Raw genomic sequence first — 21,750 nt, 5'->3', positions numbered from 1 at the left:
TGACTCCCTTGTGGCAAAATCAAAACAACACTTGAATTTTTTTTTTGTCCTACCTACCAGAAACTGAGCTGTCTCAAACACTACAAAGAGGCTGTCAAAATTAGCCTAGTGTAGTTTGAGGATTGTCTCCTAAGTATTACATGACTACATACAGGTAAATTGTACAAATGCTCAACTGTATTACATACAGTAGTACAGATGTCACATATAACAATTGTCCATATCAAAACTATCATACACATTTAGTCCATACAATCAACATTACAGATATAAAAATATGACTATAAGTTAATAGCAGAGTTTACCTGTCTGCAATATAAAGTGTATTACTACAAACTTCAGGGAACTAAAACCTCAATGGAATGGCAGTAGTACCGAAAAAGCAGCACTCCAGGAAGTAGTTATTACATATGTAAAGTCAATATAAATGCTTGGCCCACCACTACATGGCAAATTTTGGCACAATCGAATTAAATTTTATACCAACTTATAGATCTGCTAGATAGTTCTAACAATGACAACTGTTGAATTTGAGATTTCCCTCATGTCTGGTTTGGAATTGTCACAATAATGGAGTTGTGTGCAACCTTCAATGTGAAATGCATGGGAGTTATTTGCAATAAACAGACTTTGTTAAAGTACACGTACTTGTATTTCTGGATTGAATTGTGATAAAAGTGCATTGAACATAAGAAAGCTGAAGATTAGGTGATGAAAATTATGTTACCGAAAATTCTGAGACGATACATTCACAAAAATAAAAAAAATTGCATACAAAATTAAATAATGTATTGAACTAAGTCTAATAACTGCAACTTTAATTTTTTTATGGTGAAATGAAGTTTTTCTCTTAGTCTCGACCTCCCTCCTGGCACTGATGGCTGCAGTAGCTATTATTAGGCCAGGCCAAGTTGACGTACAGTTTATCGTCACCACCAGCATGGGTTTTTAAGAAGAGCAATATTTTCATAATGATTTCTCATGTGATTGATCATTGCTTACGCTTCCAAATTCGTTTTAGTATTGAAACATGATGTGTGCAACAATGTAGCAAACGTAACAATTAACCCCACCCTCAGGACTCACTAGAACCTTCAATAAAATGGATTTCTAAAGATTGTACCAGCAAGTATGAATAGTGACGTAATCAAATTATTGTAGCTAGCTACTGAGTGAAGCTACTTTTTAACATGTTTTCCATGTAAAAAGAATTATGAAATATGACCTCCCGCCCTCATGGCTTTTTCAAATATCCCTGACGATAAACTGTGAATCAACTTGGCCTGGCCTTAGAACAGTTGCAGGGGCGATGTGCACACCAATCTGATTGGTTGCAAAACTGTCAGTATTATGATAGGATGGATCTATGGTAGGATTAAAACTTGCTCGGTCTTAGCCGAGGGGTCCGACACTTCGGAAAGAGCGTACGCGGGTTTAAACGAGACGTCATTTTCAGGACGATACATCCCACTTTGAATAACGCGAGACATGCACGATATCGGTGTCAACATAGTACTTAATGGTAGTGGATAACACTGACATACATGTACATTATAGTACACAACACTTACCTGTATGTAAGGTAAATGCGGATATTTCCGGACAGCGCACAATTCCGGACACTTCGTGTATAGCACCCAAGAATGAATCAACTAGAACACACTTTTCGATTTTTATAATCCCTATAAGAATAGCTATTCACACCAGAAATTTCAAGGCAATCCGTTGTTTCGTTCCTGGGCTAGCTTGGTAAAGGTGCCAAAGTGTCCGGAATTGTGCGCTGTCCGGAAATACTCGCATTTACCTTACTTCGCACTCCTCGAGTAGTGTTCTAAATAATGCTCTACTTTACTAACTGAATGGTTATCACGTGAGACTTACAGCTGAATGAGCTGATTTATCAGAACCTCGGAACGTCTGTTATTTCTGGTACAAGCTACTTTCTTTATTGCTCAGGTGTGCCACTCCCGATAGCTAAACTGAGAACTGCAAGACCAGCCGGCTGGACACATTAAACAGGTAGCTAGCTAGTGTGGTTGTTCTTACTTTTGCTGTTACCACTAGGGCTGAGCTATACTACCGTTTTAGCGATATATCGCGATATTTTGATATTAACTATCGTGATACCATGCCTGTACATTATTGTCATTAAAAATCCATTTGTTATGCAGTACTTGGGTAAGAATCCTTGTAAATGATAAAGTCTACCCATCTGGTTTCCCCTGTAGAGAGGTGTGAACACCATAACAACCTCAAAGCATGTACGTGTGTTACAATAACTGTTACTGTAAACAAGGATGATAGTGACTAGTCTGCAATCACCTATAAGGACTTCCTGCAGGAATGCTGAGCAATATGCTATTTGGCACCAGCTATGATTGACTTATTTGTAAGTATCGTGAACTATTCAGTATCGTGAACTATTCAGTATCGTGAACTATTCAGTATCGTGAATAGTGGCTTTAGTATCGATCGTGATACTAAAATTGCAGTATCGCTCAGCCCTAGTTACCACCTTGAGTTGTGGGAAACAAGGACAGATTCAGGAGTTGATAAAGGGAGTACACTGGGATGGGAACTTATTGGGGAGAGGGGGCTACCCTCCAACTATATACTGGCTATACTGAGTTAAGTTTTGCCGGCGTGTTTTACACTTCATTGAGTTGTGTGTTTTACACTTCAAAACTGGTCTGTACATTTTGTCAAATGAAGCCATATTTGCACACAAAATTTTGATTGAGAACTAATAGTAGAATTAGTCTTCCAATGTGATATAAAATGCTTTACAAAATACCTCAGTCCACTAGATAGTCAGTCATCAAGTAGCACCGAGAAGGTAACGGTTGGTATTCTATGTGCGAATTCAAATGTATGGAGTTTTTCATACAAATGCTTCACCCACCAAGGCAGTGGCAAATTATAACACAATCCACATAAATTTCATACCAACTTACAGCTGCTAGAATGCTCTAAATAATGCCCTTTTTTGGAAAATCCCAATATATGTATGTAAGGCATTAGGAAATGTTGTGTTTGCAATTGGGAAAAACAAAACATGTTTTGCCTATAAAATACATTGAACAAATAAAATACACGTAATTAAGTTTTTACGGTAAATTTAAAAGACATTTTGATATTGTTACAAGAATTCATAATACACTTAAGAGTTCATGATATTATGAAATCTTGATTGTTATTACTGATTATAGAAAATTACAAGACATGTTACTAGTGTATGTACATTGATAATTGTGACCGGGCCTACGAAAACAGGGCATGTGGGCACAAACTACAGCCAATCACTCTACAGGTCATATCTCAATACTGGAAAAGAGTATTTCCATTCTGTAACTTGCATCATGATGCCAATTAACTGCTTACTAAGTGTTGAAAATTGCAATACCATAGCATAATGGTACAAAAAGTTATGAGTGATGAAAGTGTGCAAAAGTAGGAAAAAATCATGTGCCCACATGCCCTATTATCGCAGTCCCGGTCACAATTATATTGATAGTAGAACAGTCAGTAAATCTCTAATTGAACAGTCACTTCATTTTTGCTTTGTTGTTGAATTCCTCCTGCCGGCATTTAAAACTGACTTTTACAGGAACAGAAACACAACTACCAGTTGGAGTGGCCTAAGTTCTCTCTGAGTGGTCTTGTGGTATATGAGTTTCAATTTGGCTGTGGTATATACACAACATTTGATGGTCAGTGTGAAAACTAACATTTGTAGCACCATGTAATGGACTATAGTGTAGCTACACTAGTCTGTATTCACTAAAAATTGTAGATAGAATGCGCTCACTTAATTATACGATTCTTACAGTGTTGTCTGTTCTATTAGAGCACTTGAAAGTTCTATTAGAGTATCTTAACTTTGATTTGATGACACAGACAAGAGAAGGAATGGGAGGGACACGTACCTCCGTTGGATCTACTGTGCCACTGGATTATTCATGATCTCAGTTTCTAAACCTTGGTGGTATCTTGTTGAAGTGTCTGGTAGTATACCATAGTCACTAATCTAGAGCTACTCTCCCTTGAGGGATATATGTGGTGCTTATAGTAAAAGGGTCTGGTCACAATTGTGTACATACTAGGGCTGGGACGAAGCTATGGGTTTGAAAGTTAAGTAAACTTTGAATTATAAAAGTGTCCTTTGAAGCTTCGTAATGCACTCATAGTTTACAAAAGAATTACAAATAAACGTCATTATCTTTATTGCAGCTGCTTATTCCTCTTGCGAGATCAATGTTCATCTATTTTTGTGTGCCATGCCCACTTTTAAACTATCTCATTTCAGCTTTCTACCATAGTTGCAGCCCTTAAACACCTTATAAAGTGATAGATAATGCATGGAAAATGTCTTTTTAGCCATTATTATTGTAGTGTTACTGTACCTACATGTATATGATTGTAGCATAGTGGACACGTCCATTTGCAATTGATCGATCAATCGCGTCATTCATACTGCTGCTATGCCCCCTCTCCAAACACTTGCAAACTTATTAAATAGGTTTAGAAAGATAAAATTTAAGAAGGATGCGTATTAATACAAGAAAACCTGTAACTTGAAAGTTAACACTGAAGCTTCGAATGTTTGAACATTTTATTAGCAAATGTTTGAAGGTAAATTTCAATATTCATCCCAGCCCTAATACATACTGAGCTAGTATAGTCTCAATTATCAGATCACAACATTTGAAAGTTTGGCACATGACAAGCTGACATCCCTGATTGTTCTGAGAATCTTACTGAAGGTGTGTTGTGTGAACTGAACTTGGTTATCATTATTCCAGTTGGTCTTCTGGTTTACTTGCACAGTTTGAATCCATAATTCCTATGACTTCACCATGATAAAACCCAGTTCTTAATTTAATTTTTAATTCTTAAGGTGCCAAGGACATGCAAATGTCCTTAAGGACGTGGACTTTAATTGTACAGACATGAGTTGTAAGGGTTGCTTTACACTGTTGAAATTGGAATGGAAAGTTTCCATTGTATATACTGCTATGATTGAAGGTTTTGAGGTTAACTACAACCACATAATTGCAACATATCAACAGGCTGTGGTCATTACAACAGTACACTAAGGGGAGGTGGCATTGTTAAATCCTTTGGTTGGGAAAATGTAGTATCTCATAGCAACCAAGTGACAGTTATTGTTGGCACTAAAAACAAACATGTACACATCAACCTTTATGGTACCACTATTGGTTTTGCAAGGACATTTGTGTCCTCTCAAAACATCATTAAATATTAAATCTAGTGGCTTTCAGGCATTAAATTCATCAGGTGCTTGACATTGTGCTTTTTGTGTGGATGTTAATTTAAGGCCAAAAGGTCATCAGATTCAAACATTAATTAGCACAGCAGGTGCTTTTACAGTGAGTTCTGCCACAAGGGTCAGACTAGTCTGGTACCATTTACCTCTTTACATAAAAAGAAGCGTTTGGTGAAATTTTGTTTGATATAAGTGTACAGTAGCTAGGGGAATGTTTGTGTATAAATAGTTTTGTAAGGCCACAAAGATAATTTAATGAAAATATTTATCACACAAAATTTTGTTCCTATGATAATGCACTATTCTTAGTCACTATAACTCCCAAGTTTTGCCTCATCCAAGTCAGCTTAAGTCTGTTGATAACAGCATGCCCTGTTCTTCACAAAAGGTACCTTTACAGAAAGTGATACCACATGGGTCAGTATAGTGTTAGACAAGCCCGCTTCTGTTTACCTCTTTACATAAAAGAAGTGTGTTGTGAAATTTTGTTTGATATAAGTGTACTGTTAGCTAGGTAAATGCTTGTGTAAACATTTTTGTGGTTGATCTAAGGCCACGAAGATACTTTTACGACAAGTGTAAGGAAAATTGGGAATTTAAATTTGATTAGGGACCATAGAAAAAAGTAGGGGAAAGGTAGATTACCTACACCTGCAGATATACTAGTGAACATTTAAGGGTATAGACTGAATTAGGGATTAAATGTTCACTAGTATATCTGCAAATGTAGGTGACATCCCTTGTTTCCCTACTTTTTTCTATGATCCCTAATTGAATTTCCTTACACTTGTTTGTTTACTTACAGTGTATGTTGCAACATTATTATGACTGCTGGAGCTGCATCAAAAGAAAGGATGGTGTCAGACTTAATATTTTTGTCTGAGGATGCACCCCAACTATCAACAAGGGGATGTCACATTGGCACACGCTGCAGGTAGATCTGCGACCACAGTCAAAGCCTTGACCGGGGAAAATTTCACCTTGACCCTTGACTTGCAATGTTTATCATCTATGACCTGTGACTTGAGCGTTTTTGTCGAACTCTTGACCTCTGCTTATTTCTCAATTTTCCAATATGTACCTGCATTTGTAACGTAATATAAATATTCTTAGTGCGTGCTAACAACAGCTGGGAGAGAAAAATAATTACAATTATAGCGAAATGTCTGTTGGAGCTTTAATGCATCTTTTTGGAGATCCTTACTTCTTGTGAGTTACATATAATTCCATAAACTTGATAATAGCTGTGTATAGTTTCGATTGTGGGTTTTGAACTTTCCATCTCTTGACCCACTCTAAGAGCTATTTTGTGGCCTAGAATTTGACCACAGTCACAGATCAACCTACAGCAAAAGCCTGAGTGATACCTCCTTGTATCAAATACTGCTCCAAGAGTGCAATGGCCATTACGCTTCGCTTTCAGTTATGTTCAGCCCATTACACAGAGCTTCAAATGAAAAAACAGTAGAAGTGCTTCCGATCTGCAATCAATCTAGTCACCATAAAACATGACAGTTTGCACGCCTGAACTATCAATTACTGTCTCGAAAGTGTAGCAGCCATTACACTTCGCTTTCAGCTATGTTCAGCCTGTTACACTTCATTACAAACAAAGAACAGTGTTAGAATTGTCTCTGCAATCAATCCAGTCACCACAGGAAATACAGACAATTCCCATTTACAAACGTATTTTGGTTGTTTTCGTATTTTCCGTTATCCATAGATAGTCACACATCAAAGTGTTATCAAGGGGGTTCAAAGAGATACAGAACACAGAAAATTCTAATGCAATAGAAATCTGCTGTTCTGTAGGGAAGCCATGTCATCATGCTACTGATAATCGACACCTTGGGCTGTCAGGCTTGTTTAGTTCTGTAACAATTTATTGGAAGCCTTTATGATTGTACAGAAGGCACTTTTGGGCTTGGTTATACCTACTAATACTGCCAAGGTGCCAGGATGGTATTGTGAAACTGGATTTTGGGTAAATTTTTTGGTCACTAAAACCCAAATCTCCATGATCCCTAATATACAGGACTACTGTACTGTATGATACCGTACTGTATTATAAATATTTCTATGACGAAATTCTGTTACTATGATAATACGGCCATTCTTGATCACTATACTGTAACTCAAGTTTTGCCTTTTTCACCTAGTCTGGTATTAAGACACATACAGATGTATGTATGAATCAGAAGACCAATAGCTAGCTAGCGTTCGCTTTTGATTAGGCCACTCCAACTTGATTTCCCTTTTTCCATCCTGGCCAAACAAACTTTGCCATGCTGGCAGGCAGCAAATTCCATTATGCTAACTACTACATGAACACAACTACACATGTTTTGTACATGTCTATTACACAGCTACAAGGTGAACAATCCATGTTAATTATTACTTCAGCTGCACATGCAGCATTTTACATTAGATTTATATACCGTATAACTGGTAATTTTCGAAAGGTTTTTATTTTTGGATATTTCGAAGAGGCCCTTCTCTTCGAAAATACATTCCCACATCCGGTTGTTCTTCAAAAATAAATTCCCACAAGTGAAAGCAACGATCCAACTTTCAGTGATTCACTTGTGTATTCCTCAAGTTTTAGCTTGGTATTACTGATGATAATGGGTAGGCTGTATTATTACTGTGCCAATAACCAGAAAACAGGTGATCCAGAATGGGAATTGATGCCGTCTGCTCTAGAATCTATGCTAGCTACGATCAAGCGTGCGAGCCAGTGATTTTACTCCACTTAAAACTCCCTCAGTCTTCTCTCCAGTGCACAGGGATCAGCGTTGAAACCGGGTCAGGTCAACCGGGTCACATTTTCTCCGGGTCATCCAGGTCTGACCCGGTTTACAAATTATCCGGGTCTGACCCGGATTGGATCACGTGAGAAACGAAATTGTTCGTTTGACGACGTGGAAACTTATAAACGCTATAGCGTAGCTCTTTTGTGAGCCGCGCCCACTTATCACATTACAAACATACGCTCAGCCACGCCCATTTATTAGTAAGTACAGTATGTAGCACGAAACTGAGGGTATCTATGGTGAGGGGTAGCTATTGTTAGTAGGTGATGACCTTTTTTTTTTTTTTTGGTCTTCAACCTACAGCTAGGCTGAAGTTGCATCTGGATCCACCCCTATTTACTCAACACGAATCGAACGCTCAAAAAGGTAGTCTCGCTCGCTCGAGACTAGCCGAAACATAGCTCTTATCGCACGCCTCAGCTTTAATTAATCCGGGTCAAATCTGGGTCAGTGGGTCATCCGGGTCAGCAGTAGTGACCCAGTTTCAACGTTGACAGGGATGGCAGTTATTCCATCAGTAAGTCAGTTTTTGGCAAACATTCACGTATCTTCATAATTTGTGATATGAATTTCCGTTTATTTGAAATCCATCCGGACTTCAAAATATACACTCTTCAAAATTAATATCTTTCGAAATTCAGATTTTGCTTCTTGTACGAAATTTTCTGTTTCGAAACTAACCCGCTATGCAGTAGTCCAACTAAGAACAGTCTTCCTTTGACATTTATCACAAATAGTCAGGTTAACTATCACACTCACCTGGGCCATGTTTTCCCTTGTGTCTCATTGAGAATCCAGACTACTAACATGATCACATGATACTTAGAATACTCAGTTATAGAACAATGGAATTTTTTTCTGGCTTGAGGACAAGAAACAGGAAATCATGTTGGAATGGCCTTAAAGTACTGTAATGTCACATGTGGTGCCTCCAATAATCATTGCTAACTCATGCAGACAACAGCCATCAGTACAATATTAAGTTACCTTTAATCCAGTTACATGTAGCAACTTTTATGCAATAGACACTTTATGGTTGGGTTCCATATTTTTCCTGTGTCAGAAAGTGCCAGTTTTTGTCCGTGGTAGCCTATACTACAGGCCATTCTGCATGTGGTGATTGTTGAGATGGATAAATAGTTGACTACATGTCTATATTTTCCATATTTATTTTGTTTAACAAGCCTTGTAAGTTAACGACACTTATTTTATTAACACACAGCTCATTACAACTTTATGAGTGATATTGTGGAAAGCACTTCTTTAGATGATTTCAATTCATCTATAATTCACTGACAGGTGTACTTTATAACTCGAGATTTACATTTTATGGTTTGTTTGATTATTGTACGTACTTATATGCTTGTACTGTAACTATTGTAAGTATATAGTGTGTGTCCGAGGATTCACCTCACTCAACTTATACTTCTTGCTGTTTTCATCAATAATATGATTTCTCTCTCTGAATATAACTGTGTGTGTTTAAATGATTATGTGTGTGGTCTTTTCTGCTCCAAACTTCAAATTCAATCTTCATAATCATTACCAACTTTTTATTGATACAAGACAAAGAATGGGTCATTAGTAAACATCAGTCTTGGTTGCTACATGTTGAACATTGCTGACATTTACCTGTAGTCTTTTATCCATTGATAAATCTTAATGTTTCTGTCTGAGATGCTAGAAGAACTGAAAATGTCGTATCTCTCCCAACTACTATGGTGACTCGGATGCATTTGTTGTAATACCGGCGAGTTATGTTTCCAAAATTTTATATGCTCTCAAGATCCCTGATACATGATGCAGGTATACAGTGTGCATTAGTTTAGTTGCTTATTAAATTCAATGGTTATCTTAAAATTTCGGCAATGAATGTAACAGATTTACACTTAACTTCATTAAATAATTTGAAGCAGTAGTGATTGGAATTTAAGAGGTATAGGTTTAAATTTCCTGTACTTAATGTGGTCACTGTACTGATCTCTTATAATAAGGTCATAAGGTTATATGGTGTTTATTGGGACATAGCTAGTCATGGTCACTGTTATGATGTGCATGATTTTTGTTACAGAATTGTACTTTATTAAATGAGTGACCTTATGACTGGCCATGGTCCACTTACAGTTCCTGAAATCAGAGATAGACACAGGTGGTTGTGGGAGGACACCAACTTCCAGAAATCAGAGTAATTTGAAGTTGAAGTTAGTTAATACTAAAGAGATTACTTATAGTGTACTGCAGTGGAACCCATCAATTTCTCTCACACCTTTATACCCTGTATACCAGTTGGCTAGGAAAATATCTAGTCAGCAGCATTTAGTGCTACGAAGTGTAAATACTATAAAGAAACTCCCACTAACCACAATATTACATTTTGTTATCAATTACCTGTATCAGTGCAGAAACAGTAAAGTGAGCTAGTTATGGATGTTGTTAATGGATGCCGAATGCTTTAGATAGATCACATATAGTATTCATTAAAAGGAAGGTTAATGAAATGCAGTAGTTTTACTCATATACAGCTAGCTAGACCATATAGCTGTTGTTACAGCCATGCCTCAGAGTAGAAGCTCCTTTTGAAATATATATATATACCACTGAGTCTGAAAGGGTTGAGCCATACAGAACTTATTTTAGTTTACAATGATAAAAAAGATATATTGCTTTAACAACACATTTGATGCTTGATGTGTGTCAGTTTATTGCCAAACTGTAGCAACAATCTTAGATCGCAGAAAGTCAGTTATTTTACCAAGTGGGTAGCTATAAAATTGCAAAAAATTCTAGCAAAAGCTGTGTAGCTACATACAACACAAATAAAGTACATTACAGTACTTCTGATGCCACACTGGTCACTTATTTTTGTTTCATATGATGGCCTAAAATGTTTGGCAGTGGTGACAGTTGTTAGTGTTTCTGTGAATTCATAGTAATAGTAATATGGTATTATGTGATATACCGTACCAGAAGCTTATGAAGAGCACCCTCTGCACCTCAAATAACAAATGGAAGATGTTGTGGTTTTTTGGTTACCTTTGGATATTTGCAATGCGATGATATTGTAGCAATGTGCGAAATAACGTCTGGACACGGGACAATTCTGGTCAATTACACCAGGTATCAGGCCATTATTGAATTTATCCGGAAATAGTAGTGTCCTTTCAAAGTGTAGAAGAGTTCATATTGGGCTAGGAGGGAGGCCAGACATGATGGTATTGACATGTAACTAAGTTTAGGTTATTTGTTTTTGGTCTGTGGTGACCACAAAGGCATGCCCAAGTTGCACTCTGAGGTTAACAGCTTACTACATATGCTGTGCTAGCATACTTGTCTCAGTCACCTGGTACAACAGTATTAAAATATGACCTGATTGCCAGTAGTACTTGTACTTGTGGTGTTCATGATCACCTGTACAACTAGTTTATACTTTAAGCTAGAATGAACAAGACATCAGTGCATCTCTTATGTTCATACACTGTATTAGGGATAGACCCACAATATTTTCTAAACCATGGCAGCATTACTATGAAAGCAAGTATAAGGCCTTGACAAAGTCTTCTATGACTCATTTCCCACAAAACCCCTTGTAACAGAATCAATTCCATAGAAGCTTTTTAACGTGATCAGTATATAGTTATCCTTTAAAATACTGTAGTGTCAGTGAGTGGTTGAAATTAAAAAGTCCAGTCAAATCGCTTGATGCCCACTCAACCTTCACAATGGCCTGCCAGTACGTCAGCACATGTCTGAAACGTTATTTGCACACTGTTGTAGGGTGATCTAGAAAAGAATTGAAGCAGCTGAAGAGCATGAGAGATGAAGTGAAATTTGAATGATTTTATTAGCTGCCTCCAGGCAGGCAGGCATGCATGGGCCTGCAGCTGACCAGTGACTTTGGCATACCACAGTACGTACATACAATGCATGTTTTATGGACTTACCTGTGTCCTCCTTTGTGTCCCATGACTCCCATTTTTTGCTAACTGGCATAACGTGGGAATCCTCAATTGTCTGAGTTTTCCACTGTGACTGGATTGATTACAGAGGTCCTTCATGTAGTGTTCTTGTTTGTAACACTGTACAACAATCTGAACATAGTTGAAAACAAATCATGTTAGGACTTCACTTTTCAGTAATAATTGATAGTTGGGACATGTGTGCAGACACAAAATTAATTGTAATGACATGACTAGCCGGTGTGATATTCTTCCTATTTGATGTGACATGCACACTTGGGTTGATCAGTCATGAAGTAAACAAACAAGTAGAAGGGAATTACCCGTTTGATTAAGGATCATAGCTATAAAAAATAGTGAAACAAGGTGGTTGTCTTTGGATGTTTAATCCCTAATTCAGTTATAGGTATAGCTAGACTGAAGTAAGGATAAAATGTTCACTAGTATATCTGTAGGTGTAGGCTACCTCTCTTGTTTCACTACTTTTTATGGCTATGATCATTAATTAAACTGAAAATTCCTAATCTTTCTTTCTGTGTACTTGTGTGAACTATATAACACAATGATAGAAGGTTAAACTACCTCTATACCAACCAAATGAACACTGTATACATACAAATCTTCAAGGGAAGTAATTTTTGTAGCTTTCACGGTTGCTCGGCTTTCTGAGAAATTTTCATCCTCGAAAATTAATGTTATTAGGTTAGCTGTATGCTTTCTAATAAATAATCTCTGTGAAAAATGAGTGATCATCAAAAATAAAGTGTGAAAATCCTGAGGTTTTTGTGATCTGCAAAAAGCATGTGCTTCGAACATCTGTACGTATATGGTTACTATTAACCCTTAAACCCACATAATCCAGAAAACTTGATTTGATTAAAAAGGAATGAAAATGTGCAATACTTTTGCCAATTTACATAGGCGGCTACAAACAAGCATATCTCATGAAGCGTTCATCTGATCGCTTCAAAAAACAGATTTTATTAATTGGCAAAGAGTAAACTATATGCCTATATATACGTATAACATTTCAACACACAAACAAGGAACTCACCCACTACGACATGCTGTATTATTTTGCTTTCTTCCACGTTTGTATCATCATTGTGCTCATCCCAGAGTGATGTTATCATATGATATCTATATATCAACTGAATCGCCATCACGTGAGGAGTAATATGACACCAAGCAAAAGTTGATAGAACGACGTACAGCCGAGTTGTGGCCTTTTGTATATCGTTATGTGAAGAAGGAAGATGAAGGAATAGTTCTTGTACTCATTCAAAGTGAAGCGAGTATCTCTGGGTTGCAATGAAGTATGGGACCATTAAAACTGGTAAGTAAGATGGTATTTGTCGTCATGCATACGATCCAGTTTATTTGATTATGCATTTTCAGTGCTTGCGTTATATAAAATGGCTGTGGGTTTATGGGTTAAAAAATTTTGACTGTACAGTGCCTGAAATTACAGATTTCAATTATTTTTGAGTGTCAGAAAAAAATTTGGTCTAAATCTTACAACCATAAATTACTACACATAACGGAAATCTACAATTATGGATAATTGTTACTCTTACCAAACCAAATATGGGAACCACTTCAATATTAAAGTGTTTTATAAAACATTGTGATGTCTTTAATCACACAAGCCACACTGAAAATTACCAGGGCTGTGTGATAACGATAATGTGGTTGTTATGATACCTGTGTCTAGTGCTGTACACCTACAAAATATTTGTCACTGGTTAATTGCCTACCAATAATTGGCAATAACTGGTTAATTGGTTTGTTTGTATATTGGCAGACTTACTTGTACTCAACAAGCCTGCTGGAAGGTTTAGGGTGGTACCAAGGTGACCATCAACATCTTGTCTTGCAATAACAGTTATTACAATCACATATTTACACATTCATTGAGGTTATGTTATGATGTTAACACTTGTCAGCAGGGGTAATTTATGGTTTACCAAGTGGGTGGGCAATAACCAGTTTAAAGGTTTCTTCACCAGTTATTGGCTGACCTAGACAACACTGGTTAATTGGACACCTGTGTACAGCACTACCTGTGTGTCATTATTGTGATAAAGATAATGAATTTCCTATTATCAATATCTCAAGATGTTAGTAAATCCACACAAAAACAGCCAAGCTGTGAAAAAGGTGTAACCTTATAAAGCCTGGGTGAAAAACGTTTTGAAGTCAAAGGTGGAAGCCAACAAATGGCTGCAATGATGTTATACTAATATAATAAATTTTAACAATGCACAGCCATTATTAAATTTTATCATCATTGCAGCCATTTGTTGGCTGCCACCATAGGCGTAGCACAAGGAGGGGCAGCAGGGGCTGGAGCCGTCCCACTCCTATTTTAGAGGGGGCTAAGCCCCTCCACTTTTTCAGATCGATATACTCTAATAGAGCGGTCAGTTACTCTAATAGAGCAGTCATTTATTCAAATAAAGCTTCCAACAGCATTTTACACAAATATTAGTCAAAATTGTTACCAGATTCAATCTCAGATGGTTCATTTTTCAAAATTTTCCTGTGGGGGCATGCCCCCAGGCCCCCTTAGACAAAGCATACTTCACAAATGTGCTTGTGCACAAAATTAGCTAATTGTTCTTAGCCCCCTCACTTTAAAATTTCTAGCTATGCCCTTGGCCGCCACCTTTGATTTCAAAACTTTTTAAGGCTGCATTTTTGTTCATAGCTTAGCTGTTTTTGTGTGATATTCTATTTGTAATTTGCAAGTTCCAAAGCCAGCCTGTGGTTGACCTTGATAATTCCTTTTAACTTATTTTTCCTTTACTGCAGGAATCATCGAAGACTGCATGGCTGAAAGATGAATTTTGGAGGTGTGTTTATCCCAATGATGGCTGGGCAGTATCAACTCAAACTGGCAATGGGAGATGCCCTACCCTGAGGAAGCTTCCGCTGCAGAAATAGTAAGTTATACCATTCAAGCAGTATGGAGCTATGGATACATGAAAACTTTTTATTTAGATTTTTTATTGTTATTCTCATGGTTACCAGCACCCTGACATCACAGACCTATGTGACACTACTCCTTCTGAAGAGAGACAAAGAGAGCAAGCCTTCTGTAAAATACAGCACTGAGCAGCATGACCCATACTGCCCCTTAATGTTGAAAATACAAGTGGGGTAAAAAAACCATCTCAATTTTGTTGTTCATACTTCTGTTGCTTCTCATGTTCAAAACATTGATAAACTACAGTGAGGATACTTGGGTACCACAATATGAAGGTGCAATAGCCTTAACTTTGACATAAAAATGCCTTCAGATGTTTGCTTACCTCCCCAGATCCTGAAGCATAAACGTCTACACGAGCTCCATCCTCATTATTAGCTGTTGCATGTTGAAGGCCGAGTCTCACCAGATCACCTGTAAAGAGGCTGCAACAGATGCACGAAAACAGCATTTTCTGGTTCCGTAAAACAAGTATGTTGCCTGCCCACACTGGTTGTACTTGGCTGCATGACACACTTACTTTCATAATTTTTGTAGAATGTTCTAGAACAATCTAGATTTTCCATTGGTAGATCTATGAAAGATCTATGAAATTATTAACTTGACTATTAGTAGATTTACGTAGCTGGAATTTTCATTTATAAAATAGAAATATTCAGCCGTGATAACAGTGGCTTAGAGGTTAAGGATTTGGATGTTCAGTATGTAGTTCCCTGGTTCGGACACTGGTCAGTAATTTTTTCTAACATTTTTAATGCATCGTGTTTACCCAGAGGTGACTGTTCTATTAGAGTATTTCGATCCTGCGATTTACAATTGTTTGATTTTTGCCTTGTAACTCTGTAGCTGTCAATGCAAATTTTTGAAACCACAAAAGGTTTGAGCTATGATGGTTAACCTATATGCATACTGATTTTTAAGGTATTCTCATAAGTGGTTTACTCTGTAGGCATGACAACAAGTCAGCCTTTTTTAAAGCAAATAATTTTCCATAACTATGAATATTAATCAGATTTGCACCAAACTTGGTACGTGTTTGTGCCGCAATACATTCTTAAAGTGCACCAAAGTTCAAGACAATTGAGCTACACATGTGCATTTTATAATGGTTTTGTAAAAGTATGCGAAAAGAAGAATCTAAGCCCCTTGAGCCCCTAATGAATAAGAAGTAAAAGCAAAGAAATTACCTGTAAGCCGAATTTTGTAGGCTTGTATTTCACAATTGAATTAAGCAATCTTGCTCAAATTTGGTATGTGGGATCCTGAAGGTGGAGGGCGTTTGCAGTATAAAAATTATTCCAACTCAAGAAGGGAGTACGGAGCTATGTATGTGTGAAAACTGTGTTTTGTTTCTTCCTGTAAATATACTCACGGTGTGGCGTGCCGGCTTCCTTGGCGACACAACACGCTAACATGTGTCTTGATCTCTGTAAATTATTAAAAGCAGGCAGATGGTACTCTTATGAGTAATTCTCAATCAGCTGGTAATGCTGAAGAAGGTGATTTTCCAAGAGATACTATAGTATGTACATGTTGAGCTGATCCACTCAAGAATTGGATTACACAAATTCTTAAAATTTGCTCATCTGTAGTACTGTTTGACCTGCTAAAATAAAATTCCAGATACAATATTTATGGCTAATCAAAGATTTCACCATAAATTTCCTGAAGTGAAGCCTTAGAGTGTATAGCTTGTTATGGCCTTTCAATTTCCCAAAACTAGAGCTAAACAGCATCACCTGGTTAACTGAGATGTTAATTTTCTTGAGAAAAATCTACCTTTATCTTTTAGCTGTTTTCTCAGGGTTCAGCTCAACTTGTACAATTATTATTACCAAAAACTGTTCTTGTAAAAATACTCTATGACAATATTTCATTGTTCAATTCCGAGACATCGTGGAAGATATCGATCGATGCCTCATAAACTGGCTAAGTCCCAGCCCAAAACATGTAAAATAACTACATACATTAGCTTTCCCTCACATCATCATCTTCATAATAGTAACCAAAAAGCTCCGTGTTAAGTTTTACTATGACATGAGGGTAGGCCCCAGGAGCCTAAAGCCTGCTCATGTTGAACTAATCCTCAAGAATATTTTAAAACTCAGTTACACAAGATTGTCTTGTTTGTACTAATAGCTGACCTGTTAATAGCATTTCAAATTATTTTTGTGCAAACATTTGACGTGTTATTTTTGGTCCATCAAACTTCACCAAAATTGTGGAGAATCCATAAAAGGGTATCATCTGGACTGGTATGTCCATTGCTCCCCTAAAAGAAATATTATGGTCACTTAATTAGTCTGTGACATGTTGACACATTTTAGTACCCATAAATTAGGTATCCCATAGCAACAAGCTCACGCATCTTGCTATTCTACACCCTCTCACTTAAATTAGAACTACTCCATCATTTTTATCCAATGGACATGAAATTTTCATACAAGCTACTTTAGTAATTTTGCCAAAGAAGAGCGTTTGCCACTTTTAAATAGCAAGTTCAGATGATGAATAACATGGAAATAAAGAAAAGGATTTCTGGGAGTGTCAACCCGAAAGATAAATATGTGATGATTGAGAAGCTAAAAGACAAAAATAAAAACATAAATGGTTTGTGCTGTTTAGCATAGTGTATCATAAAAGTATCAAGGCTCTTGTGTGTAAACTGTAGGGCTAGTTCTAGTATAGGAACAACTGTAACTCATGTTCTAAAGCAAATTTAGCAGTTGGGTTTGGACTAAACTGTGTACTAGTGTTAGCGTATAACCAGTTAAAAAGTACAGAATATTTGCTAAAACCATTTGTAAGTTATACTGTACAGAGCACCCTTAACACATGTATATTCACTTCTATCACCAAACCTTGAGAGAAATCCCACTTGTCATATTTCTCAGAAAGCAATTCAACATGAACTACAGATAGACCCCATGTATACAATTGTTGTACCTTAACAGCTGTTTGTGACAGATCAGTGTAGTGTTAATTAGTATAAACCATCCCATTACACCACCTGTGAGTGTTGTTATGGCTTTACATGTGGTGACCATTACCAGTAGTGATGTACATGTGTTACCAACACTAACAGTGTTAATGTAATATAACATGAAAGTGTTATAGATAATTAGTACACCTCCAGAAAGTATTTACTGTGTAGTGTCAAGTGAGGTACATGTAACATGTTTAATTGACAGTAATTAAATATTTATTACAAATTTGTAAACATGAACCACAAATAAATAATCACTGATTAGCTAAAAGATATTCAATAAAATTGTGATAAAACTAAACTATTTAATTAATCTCTTCAAGATGTCCCATAACAACACTGGTCAGGCTAGTAGCATTAGCAGTCTCTCTAGTCTTAGTGTTAACAACTCCACCAGCCACTATTATCACATTGTTGATGATTGTTACTGTAGGGTGTGCACAGTTTGTAGGTATGGAAGATACTCTCCTCCAACTCTTTGTAACATCATCATATAAGGTAATGTCATTGGTTGTCTTGTATTGTTTATCACTACCCCCTATAATAACAGGAGGAGAACTATTTGGAATGATGGTTGTCCTAAAGTTTGGAGCATGAGCTAATCTGCTCCACTTGTTGTCTTCACCAGTTGAAGTTATAAGTTGTTGTTTACTGATTATTTCATTAATGTCAATTAGGAATGTTTTATTGAAACGCTTATTATCTGCATTAGCAAATCCAACAATCACTAATGATTCACCACACATGGTGGCAGATGGAGCACCCATTGGCTGGGGGAGGTGAGTGTTCACAATCCTCCATTGTAATGTGTTAATGTCTAGTACTTCTATGGTATCCAGTTTAGTATCATCATCACCATAACCACCAGCCACAATGATATATGACTGGTGGGGTACAACAGCAGGCCTCACTCTTGCTATTAGCAGGTTTGGGAACATATCATTTCTCCAACTGTTGTCACTAAATGTTGTAACTTTATTAGTAGCTTTGTGGGTAGCAGAGTCAAATCCACCAATGATGGTCAGCTTGTCAGTGATGTTGACTGGAACACCATAATATTGTTGGAGTGGTGGTAAGCTATCCCATCTGTCTTCTTCTAAATGATAAGCATATACATTGTATTCTTTAGTACGATCAGGACAGACTCCTCCCCCAATATACATAACTGATTTGATTACAGTAGCGTATGCTACCCTCATTGCAGTTGGTAATGGACTACAGGTTGTCCAGTTTAGTTGATATCGTCCACTTTGTAGGGCTAGTGAAAACTCTGGTGAGTCCTGTAAGGGAAGACAAGTTACCATGACAACCATTACAATGTATATTTACAATGCATATGGATATGTATTGTATACATATAAGTATTGTCATGGCAACTAGAAGTTTAATATCACACAATATACCTAATATGGTGAAGGATCACAAACGAATAATGTGCAAATATGGGATATTACTGCATGTATCAGTAGATCATGTGATAGTAATGATCTTGAGAGTAGGGCTTAAACGAATATTCTATTATTCGAATATTCGGAGAATATTCGTTTCAAAGGAAAATATATAACATCAGTGGTAGAGTACATGGAAATTCTTGATCCTACATAAGCATATCTATGACATAAGTGATCAAATCATGTTTATTCTGAATTGTATTAAAGAGACATCTTGTACAGCCGCAAGATTATTGATATCTCATCCATACCAAATGCTGAAAAAGAATATTCGAATATTCGGTAGTTGTGAATAAAGAATATTCGAATAGTAAAAACCACTATTCGCTTGAGCCCTACTTGAGAGATTCTAATCTTGTGACATGAAACACTCTTATGTATTTTGGGATTTTATTTGACTTAACATATATTGTGGTACAGTTTTCAAATCACTATTATGTATTTTCATTATCTAAACAATTCTAACATTGTCATACACACAGTGATGTAGCTGTTGTATGGCTGCATTAAATTTAGTCCTGGTACGGACATGGAATTAGTCATTTATAAATGTTAGCAGGCCTTTAACCTGCTCTATCGAGTATGACAGGCCTGTATTGTAAACTGGTAACAAGCCTGTGAAATATTCAAATCTTGTTGTAGTCCTGTAAAGATTCAATTATTTTGAGGTGTACATGTTTAGTCCTGTGTCAGGCTGATACAGGCTTGTAAATGTTGCTCTATTTTGAATCCCACAATGAAAAGTTCACTTGTTAGTAAAATTATAAATATAAAATGAAACTTTTAATACAATAGAAAGATGGTGTGGCACATGAGCAAGAGCATATCACATCCTATGGACAAGGGAACATGTAACTCCGTAAATAACAAAATTCAAACATGGCTGCCATGTACTATAAAAATAGTTTTATAAAATTCCTTATTAGGACATTATACAGTGTTTGAGTACATCACATTACTGGCATCACTGAAATGAAGCTATGGAAACAAAGTTGAATGGCATGATGGAAGAATAGTAGCACAGGCATAACATGGTAGCCTTTCTGTATTCACGATCAATGTGAAATTACTTACCGTATAACAGGTTTTTATCACGAGGGCTTTAATACTGCGTTTTGGGTACTCACAGTATTAAAATTTGCCACATATTTTATCACATGGAGTATTGTTTATCACAGTTTTGTTTAGCTGTTAACATTCGACAGGTGTTTGTTTACATACATAACAGCTTGCTAATTGTTTATAATGGCTTGATCAGTTGCTCATTTCCCTACACAGCACCTGTTTCTTCACTAAACATTGCTGAACAGCCGGTTTGGCTACCTTCATAGAATCTGACTAAACAATACAGTAACCAGTGGCAACAGTGGTTACCATAGCAACTAATATATTTGTATTCTAAAACTGTTTTACAGGATACACTTAGGGATGTGCCGATTTTGCTGGCAAAATTTTTGGAAAAATACGTTGGTAAAAAAAAAAGAGCAAAATGCTGGAAAAATAGGTAGAAAATTGGGAAAATGGGCACCTAGGAATAGCAACTTAGCACATATTGTATGAAAAAGATTGAGATACTCTAATAGAACAGTCACACATAGTATTAGGACAACATATGCTCACAGGAAATGGTGACTAAAGATTGAGATACATAGAACAGTCACACATAGTATTAGGACAACTTAAGGTTACGGGATACTGTAAACCCCACATGTACACTATCGATCATTTTTCATGATTAGGGGTTTGATTTTTCTTAATGCATTGTTATAAAATATTTATGCATTCTTAACTTCTCATAAATCGACATGAAATTCAAATGTTGTTATGGAAACATGAGTTGTCCCCATGCCAAACAGTGAAAACTGTGAACCAAAAATCAGACCAATGAAGAACCATGAGAACTTACTAACAATTCTAAGGTTTGAAGAACATCACTTGTGAGGGACTGACAAGAGGATTTGTGAATAATGTGTATAGTTGCTGAAATATGACTACAATATGGCCTAAAGCAAGACACTGTGGTCACAAAATTAATTTTTAAATTGATATCACAAGCACTAGAAACATTATTTCTAACAAATGGCTCCGTCAGGACCTAGACAAGAAGCCAGACTAGTAGTCTGTTTATACAAAATGTTAACAACTAGTTTGACAGTCCTGATTTTTGGTTCAGGAAAATATCGCCATTAGTCAGCAAAACTACGCATGCGCTTACAGGTGCGCCAGTTGCTAAGTGTGTTGTATCTATGTTATCTTGTACTGTTACGT

The 21,750-nt window shown here is 36.7% G+C and overlaps 1 protein-coding gene across 1 annotated transcript; it reads right to left on the bottom strand.

Annotated features, from left to right (window-relative positions):
* Positions 1 to 18,183: 18,183 nt before the first annotated feature.
* Positions 18,184 to 19,377, bottom strand: LOC136257837 (uncharacterized). The gene has a single exon (XM_066051138.1). The coding sequence runs from the start codon at positions 19,342 to 19,344 to the stop codon at positions 18,337 to 18,339; it is 1,008 nt and encodes a 335-aa protein (XP_065907210.1). The 5' UTR covers positions 19,345 to 19,377; the 3' UTR covers positions 18,184 to 18,336.
* Between the last annotated feature and the right edge of the window lie 2,373 nt (positions 19,378 to 21,750).

Source organism: Dysidea avara, chromosome 6 (genome assembly GCF_963678975.1).
Source record: "Dysidea avara chromosome 6, odDysAvar1.4, whole genome shotgun sequence".
NCBI lineage: Eukaryota > Metazoa > Porifera > Demospongiae > Dictyoceratida > Dysideidae > Dysidea > Dysidea avara.
Note: the sequence above shows the minus strand (reverse complement) of the source record. Positions and strands in the feature narration are given on the sequence as shown.